General features: G+C 39.8%; 1 protein-coding gene across 2 annotated transcripts in view; it reads left to right on the forward strand.

Moving 5' to 3' along the window:
• FBN1 (fibrillin 1) overlaps positions 1–13802 on the forward strand; it is a 277248-nt gene that overhangs the window by 25305 nt on the left and 238141 nt on the right. For both annotated transcript variants that reach the window (XM_012181624.4, XM_060418056.1), the window contains exons 3-4: positions 10042–10124; positions 12942–13040. In XM_012181624.4, coding sequence (XP_012037014.1) covers positions 10042–10124; positions 12942–13040 — 182 coding nt within the window. The remainder of the gene's footprint in view (positions 1–10041; positions 10125–12941; positions 13041–13802) is intronic.

Below are 13802 nucleotides of genomic sequence, written 5' to 3' on the forward strand. Positions count from 1 at the left end.
TCCAGAGGAACCTCTCCAAGCTTCCTGCTGAGTTCTGTGATGCTCGTCTTTAGGAATTGACCACAAATGCTGGCCCCATCAGTGACTTTGATCAGACACAACAATCTTCCATGAGAAAGTACACTTCAAACTTTTGCTGAGACAAGTCACTTTTCGGATTTATGGTTTTCTTTTGCTGAAGAAATAAGTAGAATCAGATATTTATATATGAGTGTTTTCTCTACATTTATATTATATTTTCTCAAAGGAAATACATTGATCCTTGAGTTAAACTTCACTGATTAGAATAAATTAATGATCAGAACACCAGCAAAATGGCCAAGCCGTGAAACCATTATGCATTACTATTTAACTGTCTGCAAGTGTTAGTAACTTATATGCAGAGTACATCATGAGAAATGCTGGGCTGGAAGAAGCGCAAGCTGGAATCAAGATTGCCAGGAGAAATATCAGTAACCTCAGATATGCAGATGACATCACTCTTATGGCAGAAAGTGAAGAGGAACTCAAAAGCCTCTTGATGAAAGTGAAAGAGGACAGTGAAAAAGTTGGCTTAAAGCTCAACATTCAGAAAACTAAGATCATGGCATCTGGTCCCATCACTTCATGGGAAATAGATGGGGAAACAGTGGAAACAGTGGCAGACTTTATTTTTGGGGGCTCCAAAATCACTGCAGATGGTGACTGCAGCCATGAAATTAAAAGACGCTTACTCCTTGGAAGAAAAGTTATGACCAACCTAGATAGCATACTGAAAAGCAGAGACATTACTTTGCCAACAAAGGTCCGTCTAGTCAAGGCTATGGTTTTTCCAGTAGTCATGTATGGATGTGAGAGTTGGACTGTGAAGAAAGCTGAGCGCTAAAGAATTGATGGTTTTGAACTGTGGTGTTGGAGAAGACTCTTGAGAGTCCCTTGGACTGCAAGGAGATCGAACTGGTCCATTCTGAAGGAGATCAGCCCTGGGATTTCTTTGGAAGAAATGATGCTAAAGCTGAAACTCCAGTATTTTGGCCACCTCATGCGAAGAATTGACTCATTGGAAAAGACTCTGATGCTGGGAGGGATTGGGGGCAGGAGGAGAAGGGGACGACAGAGGATGAGATGGCTGGATGGCATCACGGACTCGATGGATGTGAGTCTGAGTGGCCTCCGGGAGTTGGTGATGGACAGGGAGGCCTGGCGTGCTGTGTTTCATGGGGTTGCAAAGGGTCAGACACGACTGAGCGACTGAATTGAACTGAACTAAACTGAAGTGTTAGTCACTCAGTTTTGTTCGACTCTTTGAAACCGCACAGACTTAGCCTGCCAGGCTCCTCTGTCCATGGAATTCTCCAGGCAAGAATACTGGACTGGGTTGTCATTCCCTTCTCCAGGGGATCTTCCCAACCCAGCGATCAAACTCAGGTCTCCCACATTCCAGGCAGATTCTTTATTATCTGAACCACTAGGGAAGCCCATTTAACCGTCTATAACCATTTAAATGGGGCTTCCCTTGTAGCTCAGTCGGTAAAGAATCTGCCTGCAGTGCAGGAGACCCAAGTTCGATCCCTGGGTTGGGAAGATCCCCTGGAGAAGGAAATGGCAACCCACTCCAGTATCCTTGCCTAGAAAATCTCATGGACAGAGGAACCTGGTGGATTGCAGTCCATGGGGTCGCAAAGAGTCGGGCATGACTGAGCGACTAACACACACACACAACCATTTAAATAGGCATGGGATATTCTTCTCTTAAATAGATTAATTTATAAGAATTAGTTCTCACTATGAGACACTTTTCTATGTTGGCCTCATTTACAGCTAGCCTATTTATGACACCAAAGAGATGATATTAATCTTTGTTAATTATGATTTGTACTTACCAAGGCATTTAGTCAGTGTTATCTTGTGTGATTCTGAACAGACTCCAAGATATTCCTGGCATAACAAGCATTGTTTCTCTGTTTGAAGAACTGTTAGACTGGGATCAGAGGGCCTATGGGTGGGTTTCACAGATGAGAATCTGTACATAAAATTATTTAAAGTATATAATTGCAGTATAACATACGTGGGTTTTTGAGAAGTATATTTGGAATTGTGTTGGTAGGTTGAAACATGATGGGATTAATCAAGGAAAAGAGATTAGTCTTATGAGGGGAGATGGAATTATACACTAAACACAAAGATAGAAAAGAAAGTGAAAGTGAAGTCGCTCACTCGTGTCTGACTCTTTGCAACCCCATGGACTGTAGCCTACCAGGCTCCTCTGTCCATGGGATTCTCCAGGCAAGAGTATGGGAGTGGGTTGCCATTTCCTTCTCCAGGAGATCTTCCCAACCCAGGGATCGAACCCGGGTGTCCCACATTGCAGGCAGACGCTTTAAGGTTGTGTGTGTGTGTGTGTGTGTGTGTGTGTGTGTGTGTGTGTGTGTGTGTGTGTGTTGGGGGAGGGGGCTTGTACATGAGTGACTGCTGAGTCCCTGAAGAGGAGGAGCAGAGCAGGAGTGTAGAAGTTGATGGCGCTGAAAGGTATCTGAAGCTAATAGTGAGATATATAACATTTTATGGTGATTAAAGGTCTATCTCTGAATCCCAGGAGAATAGAATTAGGCATGGTGAATATGAAAAGATGCTTAGCAACTAACGAGAACCTACTGTATAGCTCAGGAAACTCTAGACAATGCTGTGTGGTGACCTAAATGGGAAGGAAGTCCAACTGCTGTATAGTAGCAACTAACACAATATGGTAAAGCAACTGTGCTCCAATAAAAGTTAATTTAAAAAAGAAGCAGCTTAGCTACATTGTCCTGATGGAGCAGAGAGGAACCAGGAAGCCAGGAAAAAGGAATGTGATGTTAATCCAATAGTGAAACACTAGGATTTGGACAAGGGATTCACTAATGGGGTTAGAGGATTTGAGAGCAATTTCAACAGTGGGATGAAATAAAACTAGTGACCCCTCTTAGCAACTGGGAAACATCAAGTCATAACTCAGACAGTCCCCTTCCAAGCTCACCTCGGGTGATGAGGCTAAGTGCTCTTGTTCTGAGCTTCCTTAGTTCCTCAGGCAGACCCAGATGTCTGTGTCTTACCTATCATATTGGCTTGCTTTGCATACTTGTCTGTCTTCTTTCAAGAGCAAAGACTCTTTTCTTAGTCACCTTTGAGGGAATGTAACAGTTTATTTATAATTGCATGGTAACAATACTATTGTTCTTTTACTTTTAAATAAACTTCAAAAGTTCTAATAAATTTTAGAACAGTTTTAGATTTACAAGAAAAAAAACAACAAGAGGATAATATCAAGAGCTCCTATAAACCCTGGACACAAATTTCTCTGCTGTTAGCCTCCTATACTAGTTTGATACATTTATGACAATTAACCGAACCAATATCGATACATTTTTGTTAACGTCCATTTTTTATTCAGATTAATTAATTTTTTAACTGAATGTCCTTTTTAATGTTCAAAATCGCATCCAGGATGCCACATTACATTTAGTTTTCATATCTTCTTAGGATGTGACAGTTTCTCAGAATTTCCTTGTTTGTGATGACCGTGGTAGTTTTGAGGACTCTTGGTCAGGAATTTTGTAGATTATCCGTCAATTAGGATTTCTTGGGAAATGCTTAAGGAGTAGTGAGTTATGCTTCACCTTTTTGAAGGCAGAGTATCTACATAAATTATTTGGAATTTATTAGCACAAGAGACTTTGCTCTTTTCTTGCCTTTATTTATTCAATCATTTATTTATCAATCTTGACTCATAGACATTTATTTTGTACTTTGGGTTATAATCCAATGCTACTTTTGTTATTCTGCTACTTAAATGTTTCTAGCTTTGGCCACTGGGAGCTCTTCATTTGGCTCCTGTATCCCTAACATATGTTCATCATTGTGAGTTCTGTTTCTTTGTTTGGCAGTTACCTTGTACTTTCTATCGCCACGTGATACTCCAGACTCACCTTGTGCACTTCTTGCCTAGTCCTCGAGTCAGCCATGTCAGGAGAAGTCAGTCATTCTCCTTTTATTGGAGAATGGTATTAGAAACCTTGATCTTGGTGTTAAGTATGCTTCTCTTGAAAGTGAAAGTGAAGTCGCTCAGTCATATCCGACTCTGCAACCGCATGGACTGTACCCTATCAGGCTCCTCTGTCCATGGGATTTTCCAGGCGAGAGTGCTGGAGTGGATTGCCATTTCCTTCTCCAGGGGATCTTTCCGACCCAGAAATCAAACCCGGGCCTCCCGCATTGTAGGCAGACGCTCTACCATCTGAGCCACCAGGGAAGCCACTTTTATTTCTTATCTAACAGGGCCGTAGAGTCTCACTGAATATGGTTGAATTGCTTTGTGCTTGTCTACAATCATCTTGTAGACAAGGCAGTTAGTCACATGCCTTACTGTGTGCTCAGTAGTGAATTTACTGGCTATACCAGATGATGAGTTATGTGATCTTGGATACCTTGTTGCTGTTGTTGTTCAGTTGCTAAGTCTTTGTGACCCCGTGGACTGCAGCACACCAGGCTTTCCTGTCCTTCATTTTCTCCTGTCTCTTGGAATTTGCTCAAACTCATGTCCATTGAGTCAGTGATGCCATCCAACCATCTCATCCTCTGACTGTTGGAGGTAATAACAGACCATTTCATTCTAGAGGCCCTGAGAGTAGAAACAGAGAGAGAGAGAGAGAGAAAGAGAGAGAGAGAGAGAGAGAGAGAGAGAGAGGGAGAGAGAGAAAGGAAGGAGGGAAAAGAAGCGAAGGGAGGGAAGCCTTGAGAAACAGACACTGGCTTTGGAGGTGAGCATAATGGAGTTACTAATCTAACAGAGATGGGAGAAAGCAAGAAGAGGATAAAGCTCCTGGAAGCCAGAATAACAATGGTTCATCTTCCTGTTCCTTTTGAAATCATTTCATTCAGAAAAATTGTGTGTGGTAGGTTAGAGAGGTTGGCTAACTGGCTTAAGTCTTCCAACGAGAAAGCCAAGATTGTCTGTGTCCCAGCCAGTGTTGATCCAGACAATCCAGAAATACGTCCCTGGGTCTGGAGAGCCTGGCTGATGCCTGAGGAGGCCATGGAAGCCAATTTCAGTGCTGGGGTTTGAAGTTTCATTACTCGATTTGTTGTGACTGGCAGACGGGTTGGAATGGTCACATGTAGTATTCAGATCACTGCTGTGACCTCTGGCTTCGGCTAAGAAGAGAGCCAGAATAAAATAAATAAAATAAGGGCGGAGCAGTTGCAAAGTTTACTGAAGCAGTGGAGTCATTTATGAGATAGCACAGATAGTTTTTCTTTTTACCTGGCTAAAATTTGTCAAAGTACTCATAAAATAATGATGTGTGGTTCCACAGTATATATAGCTCATTTGCATATTATGGTTTTTTCATCTCATTTTTTTATAAAATTGTAATTATTTTTAAACTCTGAAACTGGACTATTAGGATGTCTACCTTGAGGTGTGTTACATGGGCACCTTTTGTCACGTGGTGGCATATGCTTTTTGATACCTCTCCATAGTTATGCTCAAGAGGACTAAATGATAACTTTTTCCCCTGAAGGTCAAAGACGCCAGCAGGGTCCTTATCATTTAACTTTTACTTAATGCTTATTATTCTGTTTGTCCAAAGTTTTATCACTTCACAACTGAGAAACTCATGCATATAAAATAAGAGTCCCTTGAATTTGTTTTTATTACCCCGGTCTTATCTGAAAAAGACTTTGCATTTGGGATAGGAAACAGAAAGGCTATCCTGGCTGTAAGAGGCCAGACTCACAGAAGTGGGCTCTGGCTTAGGAAAGTGGACACACTGCAGACATCTCACACAGAGGCCAATTCTGGCAATGACGTGGTCAAACGTGGTAGAGCCCAGCTGTTTGCTCCATTGAGAGGGCCTTTAGCTAGCCCACACAATCTCTGAGAGCTGTGTCTGAACTGGATCCAAATATCCAGCCTGCCGAGGCTCACCCCTCCCCTAGAGTGACTGGAGTTGGGTTGTTGCAGGGCTAACATTCAGAGCAACTGGTAAGAAAAGTTACAAAGAGTAATTGAAAAAATGTACTGTATAGCAGTAAAGTGGAATAGAAGCATATCCTTCCCACCATCAACTATTAAGAATCAGGTAAAACAGTTTATGTTTGTCTTTGGTCAGTTGATGGACATTTTGTGATATTTTTAATCTATGCCACCATCAATGCTGCTGAGTGGATATCATCTTATTACCTAAATACATCTTTGCCTTAAGACAGTGTGCTCTAAAATAAGATTTCCTGGGTTCAAATCCCCATTCTTTATTTCTAAGCTATGGGACTTTAGCTAGCTAGCTTGTTTACCCTTCCTAAGACATAGTTTCCTTACTGTTAAAATAGTAATAATAGAATTTAGCTCAGAGAGTTTCTATGAAGATGAAATAATGTATCTTTAGCACGGTGTATCTTTTCTTTTTGAATTTTACCTTTAATTTGCTGAATGCTAACTGCCACTTGCATGGAGCTCTAACTCTGACTCTTTTTTAAATGATGGGTTGGTTGGTATATCTGATGAAGCACAAAGGAAGACGTTTGAATGCTACACTTTTATTTACACAAGAAAGTAACTTCATTAATGATGTCTCCTTTATTAATGATTTTTTGTGCTTAAACCTGAGAGTAAAATCTTTTAGAATGGAAATAATCCAACATGTCTACTTTAGACTTCAAATATCTTAGTGCTTTCCAACTTAAATAAGACATTCATTTCTAGAATTAAACCTGTTTTTCTTTTTTTTTTTCCCTGTGTGTAAGTAGAATAAGTGCCATCCAGTTAGTTTGCAGTTCTCAAGACCAAAGTCAGCAGAGGAGAAAACTTATATCTTTCTAATACTTTGTGTTAAGCCACAAGACATAGTAGTGTTCAGTGTTGTTGAAGAACAAATGGCAATAAGACAAAGCAATTGTCATTTGGTGATATTGGTTGAAGTTAAATAATATATTACCTATTAAAAAGGACAAAGTTATTAAACTCCAAAAAGTCAGAGCATGAAAACAAATCATAATTCAACATTATATAGAATTTTAAGAAATGCAATGAAATGAAAATGTGATAATTAATGAAAGGGAGCTATGAATGCTTCATTCTAATGAAGCAGGAAGTAGTCTGTTTATGAGATAAGAAGTTCATGCTTTTAAAGTAAAAATTGTTGTTTTAAATAAAAGATGATGATCAAAGTATAACAGGACATATTTTTCAAATGAATAGTTATAGATGGGTATTCATTGAGAAAGCAAAAGAACTTTCTATTTCCCCAGATCTCCATCTCCCGAGGCAACCAGTTTTAACCATTTCTGTTTTTATTTCTTCTCATATTCATCCTCTTGACACCATGTACTGTGTTTGTACTTCTGTGTCTACATTTAAACAGTATATATTGGCTTCTTGCCGTGAAAGATGGGGACATAGCTCACTTGGGTCTATACTTCTACTCTCTCTTCTCTTTCCCATTTTTAAAATAATTATTGAATGACTTTTAGTTATTGGTATTTTAAAAAATTAGGTTCTTAAACCTCTATTTCCTGAATCAATTGCTTTATTTCTCTCCACACTTTTCTTTCCAACTTGTATCTTGATTTATGACACATGATGGTTTAAGACATTTACCTTTTGTTTTGTAACCATTGTAAATTGCAATGTCTTCCATGTTTTGTCTGTAGGTTGATTCTAAACATTGAAGGAACAATAAAGAATGTCTATTACTGTGATTTTTCAAATACCTTGGGAAATCTTTTGAATATCTTGCTTTGTAGGGCTGATTTTGTACTCTTTTTTTACCTACCTTTTTTTTTTTTAACCCTGTTGTATGTGTTTACTCCATAAATACACTCATTTTTGTCAGACAATGTGTCCTGGATTTTGTTTGAAAAACACAGTTACTCTGAGTACAGGATACCCTACACAAGGCTCAGGGATTCTCTGAAGCTCTTCCAGGGTTTGGTTTGGAGTTGCATTGGATCCAATGGAGCTGTTGGTGGGGAAGGTTTGAGGTGGTTGACTTTGGCCTGGATTATCATTTTAGATTGAGAGAACTTTTATGACGTTTTGGTGTTCTCTTGCCCCAGCTGTCTGTCCTATCTCTTCCTCTCACTCCCTTTTCCAAGATTATGAGTTGCCCTGGGAAGTTCTGGGCACTCCGAACTGAAGTTTAGGGCACTACTTTGTCACAGGAGGGACAGAGCATGGACAGCATTTGGCTTGGAATTCCCAGCAAAGTTTCTGTCTTCCTTAATCTCTTTTGGTTCCTTTGGCTGAATAGCTAATTTAGATCAGAAGATAATTCCACCACCATGCTGCTGCTGCTATGTGTTTTCATTGTCCTTTTCATTTATAAGCTTCTCATGTTCATTAGGAGAAGGCAATGGCACCCCACTCCAGTACTCTTGCCTGGAAAATCCCATGGATGGAGGAGCCTGGTAGGCTGCACTCCATGGGGTCACTAAGAGTCAGACACAACTGAGCGGCTTCCCTTTCACTTTTCACTTTCATGCATTGGAGAAGGAAATGGCAACCCACTCCAGTGTTCTTGCCTTTAGAATCCCAGGGATGGGGGAACCTGGTGGGCTGCCGTTTATGGAGTCGCACAGAGTTGGACGCGACTGAAGTGACTTAGCAGCAGTGGCATGTTCATTATTTCATCTGATACACACACATTTGATGTGGACACATTCCATTATCCCAATTGTAGAGAAATAAACTAAGGCTCAGAGAGTTCCCAATACCAGGCACATATTAAGCCTCTATCCAATAATTATCTGTCTAGCGTTGGAATAGCCCTGGCTATTTTACCCTGGCTAATCCTACCCTGGCTAAGTATGTATATGGGGCCCTCTCCTTGGCTCCTCCATCCTTCTTCTTTCTCTTTCTGATGTCAGCATCAGTTGGTCTGAAGTATGCATTTTTTCCTATAGGATGTTCCAGGTTCTCTGGGGCTATAAAGGGAGTTCAGGACAGGGCAAAGACTTGAGCTCATTTTCCAATCCTGCATTTTGTTAAAGTGGTGAGTTCAGGGAGAATACAGGAGGGTTCTGTGCAAATATAGTGAGAATATGTGAGTACCCCCCCCAACAGAAAAAGTATTTTAGCTCTGCAATCGTTTTTAAAGGCTTTTACTTATGGGACTATAGTATTTATACCAGCAAGGCTTGGGATAGCTGCTATTTTGTGAAATCAATTGTAAAACCTTTGGTCTGCCTTATCAGCCCCTCACCTTGAAGAACTGGCGTCAATGTTTAGGCTCGCAGATGTGGCAGAATGAATGGTTTCTTCTGGGTGTCTGTATTATATCCTCTGCCTTAGTTTCCAGTGTAAAATTTGCTAAATCTTTACCCAGTTGTTCCCTTAAAGTGTTAAATATGGATCATCGGGATCCTAAATGTGTGGCTTTGTTCCAAAACATGTGATGAACTGTCTGTAAACAAGAAATCCAGAGTGACATGGACTTTATTTTCCTGTAACTGTTGGTATCAACTATGCTTCCAGACTTCGGCTGAAGAAATATTTACATGTTTTGGCTTTTTTTTTTTTTTTCTGACTAATGTCGGAGTTTGCATTCCTGTAATTCTGGTGAAAGGAAGAATTTGGTCATATTTTAGAGGGTAGATTGGCCATAGGAAAAAATTACACACAACTTCAATGAGTAAAAGTATAAGACCTCACATTCAGTAGACTTTATGATGACTTTGCTTAACTAGATTGGTAAATGTATTGTTCAAACTAGACTTGTATAAAACCATAAATTTTTATATCTGTGCATTGTGATAGAACTGTGTTTTGTTTCTATGGTTTTTATTTTCCTGATGCTCTGTGTACATTGGTGATATTAAGCATATCTTTATTGGTATCGTTATGTTAAAATGTACCAAACTACTAAGCCAGCATTGAGTCCCATGAGCTTACTGTTCTTGTCTGCAAAGATTCATACTGTTCTAATAACTTGGGAATTTTTTCCTTTAATTTAGTCACGTATTCTTTTTTGAAAAAAAAAAAAAAATGGAGTTATCATGATTGAATTTTTTTGTTTGTTTTTATTTCAGACCCAATGTCTGTGGATCACGTTATAATGCTTACTGCTGCCCTGGATGGAAGACTTTACCTGGGGGAAATCAGTGTATTGTCCGTAAGTAATAGGCAATCTATTATTTTTCATCATTTTTTTTTGTTTTGGTTGCATGGTGATTCTTCGTATTCTGTCCTGTGTAACTACATACCATTAATATGTTTATAGCAGAGCCTTCCAGCTCTAAGATTTTCCTACTTCCTCTGAATCCAGCTTGGGAATATAGTAACTCAGGCAAGCCACTGTTAATACTTTAATTCAGTGACTTCCTTTAGAATGTTTCTGAGATAGAGGGAATAGAGCCACAGGGATTCTTTGATTAAGGTTTCAGGTCATTGCATCCATTATTCCTGGCTGTGTAGATTATGTCATCACTTTGATTTTTTTTTTGTTTTAAGTTTATCATTGCTGCCTTCCTTATTGTAATTTCTGTGCTGGCCACCTACAAGCCTACCAAACCTTGCATGTTGAATTTGGGTGATGGATACTAAAAGGAAACCTAATTGTTAGACAAAGAGGGGAGGAAGCAGATAGAGCATCATATGAAAATGAGTGAAAAGACTGGAGGAGGAACTCTGATGGTACCAGAGATTCCTGTATTGATTCTGCTTCTGTGGCAAAGCTCAGATTCTCATATCCCACAAATATTGTGTGACAAGCCTCATGCCAGACAAGGTGATGTTTAATGGAGATACTAAGTCAGATTAGTTATGGCATTGGTCCTCCATGAACTTCTACAGTCATCACAGCTGTGAAATAATTTTCAGTTTTTGGAAAAATCCATTAGTATAATAGGGAAATTTAGAGCTGAGAAGCCATTAAGGAATCATGTCACCCCCCTTCTCATTTGGCCAAAAATGGTCCGTGGAGAAGAAGAGATTATTTCAATCTGCATTCTCTTGGTGACCTGAAAAAGTTAATTTCCTTTCCAGTTCTTGATTTTGACTAAAAAAACTTATTCCTTTGGCACCTTGTGGTTTATGTCAAAACCAAAACTGACTGAGAGAGGGATGTAATGGGTTTTGGAGTTTTCTAAATGAACTTGACAACAACACCCTTTCACTAGTGTTTTGTGGAATCCCTGAGAAATGCCACCTTCAGGTATTTAAACAAATGTGTGTAGAGCCTTTTGAAAGCTTATTTCTCAATAGTTTTCAATCTCCATCCTAGGGCTCTTCTGACGTTTTGATGCACTTTCTATCAAGGGCATTATTTTTGGCCTTGCATATTTCATTTACTTCTTGCAAGTTTGTGCAGGAGTTTGATGGGAAGAATCAAGTCTATGAGTATAAAAGAGTAGTGACCAAATCTTGGTCTTTTGATTAAGTGTAAACCATTTGCCGTTTGAACTTACTCTTCAGTCCAGTTAGCAGAGCATTTGGTACCAGGATGATATTAGTCTCTGGGTGGCTTGAAGATGTTAATGGCTTCCTGAGTGTAGAATCAGTACTATTAAGTGGATTCGCACTTCTCTTCTCAGACTGTCGATGTGGTTCACAACAGGACTAAATGTGTAGGATACAAGTTGCTCTGTAGATCAGATGTTCTCAGCTGGCAGGATCTGAACCAGGAAGGAGTCTGAGCCAGGCATGAAATTTTTTATAAAGATATGAAATTTTAAGCATTTACAATAAAATAGGCTACCAAGAATACTGCTACAAGTTTTATATCACTAACTCTAAGTTAGTGTAAAAACAATGTGTATGTGTCTTAGTCACTAAGTCATGTTTGACTCTTGCGACCCCATGGACTGTAGCCCACCAGGCTCCTCTGTCCATGGGATTTTCCAGGCAAGAGTACTGTAGTAGGTTGCCATTTCCTTCTCCAGGGAAATCTTCCAGACCCAGGAATCAAACCCAGGTCTCCTACATCGTGGGTGGATTCCTGCATGGCAGGCAGATTCTTTACCCACTGGGCTACAGAAAGCCCCCATACATACACACATATATACATGCACACACATATACACACACATATATACATGCACACATATATACACACGCACATATATACACACACACATATATACACACACACACATATATACATACATACATACATATCTATATGGGCTTCTCTGGTGGCTCAGTGGCAAGGAATCCTGCCAACGCAAGAGACACAGGAGAAGCAGGTTTGATCCCTGGGTTGGGAAGATCCCCTGGAGGAGGAAATGAACCCACTCCAGTATTCTTGTTTGGGAAATCCCATGGACAGAGAAGGCTGGCAGGCTACAGTTCATGGGCTCACAAAGAGTTGGACACTACTTAGCTACTGAACAACATATATATGTGTGTGTATGTATATGCAGGAATATATATACAAATATACACAATATATATGTGTGTATATATATAAAACACAAATATATATGTGTTTTTTTTGTGTGTGTACATACATACATACATATATGAGAGAGAGAGAGAGAGAGAGAGAGAGGAGGAAATGGCAACCCACTCCAGTATTCTTGCCTGGGAGATCGCATGGGCCGAGGAACCTGGCGGACTACAGTCCATGGGGTCACAAAAAGTTGGACCACGACTGAGCCACTAAACAACAACAATGCAGGATTTTTTTTCTTGTTTTGTTTTCCTTTTATAGACTGTCCTGGGCTTATTGACAGGTTGTGAGCTGTGGAATAAGTAAAGAGAGGCTAGAGAGCTGCTCGTACAGATAAGAGAGCTTCCCAGTCTTAGATTCTATTTAGTCCAACAGGTTTGTTTTATAAATGAATAGACCTGAAGCCTAAGGTCACACAGGTCATGATAGCAAAGTTATCAAGGAACTTGATAGTCCAAGTTTCCTCACCTGAGGACTGGGGCCCTGTGAATCACCGTGCTCTGAAGCCATGTGCTAACAGACCTCTGGTTTTATTCATAGCCATTTGCCGGCATTCCTGTGGGGATGGATTTTGTTCGAGGCCAAATATGTGCACTTGCCCATCTGGTCAGATAGCTCCTTCCTGTGGCTCCAGATCCAGTGAGTATAACATGTCATTATATATAATATTATTTTATGTGGTTATGCCCTATTTTCTCCTAAATTTGCTTTTGGCTTTTCTCTTGCCTGCAATACATTTTTTTTTTTTTTTCACTAGAACATCTGCCTTCTCTGCTCTGCCCAAAATACTTGGAATGGCTCTCCTCAGTCTGGCCTCCCATTTCCCTTCTTCACTCTTTATAGGGAAATTACCTGTGGGACATAGTTACTATGAATAATATAAAGATTGTGGCCTCCTTCTGTGTAGGTGTCATTTTATTTATCTTTGTCTCTCCAATGTAAATACCATAAAAGATACTCAATGACATGATCGTTTAATGAGCATTTTTGACTCAAGGAAACTAGGCATTCTTCCTTGTGGCACTGAAGCAGGAATCTGATTAAACACTTTTGACAACTTGAGACCCCTGCCTTTTGCAAGAGGACAGTGTTAGGAGTCATCATGGCAGTTTATTGGGGATGATTTATCATGAAGCACAAACATATTTTGCCTTTTAGAATTTTACCACTTTGTTCATTCCATGATGCCAAGGAAATATCCACAGTTCATTATTCAGAGACTTTGCTGGCATATTCTGTTGTTTTTGTTTTTAAATGTGGGTGCTCAGCAGTGAATTAGGGGAAATGTGGGGGTTGGGAAGGAGGTGAGTCATTGGTTGTTAAAAAATGAAGTTCATATCTATATAAACAGCCCCTCAACATCTTGACCATTACCAAGGCAAAAATCTTAGGTTCCTTTTC

The sequence above is a fragment of the Ovis aries genome, chromosome 7 (genome assembly GCF_016772045.2).
Source record: "Ovis aries strain OAR_USU_Benz2616 breed Rambouillet chromosome 7, ARS-UI_Ramb_v3.0, whole genome shotgun sequence".
NCBI lineage: Eukaryota > Metazoa > Chordata > Mammalia > Artiodactyla > Bovidae > Ovis > Ovis aries.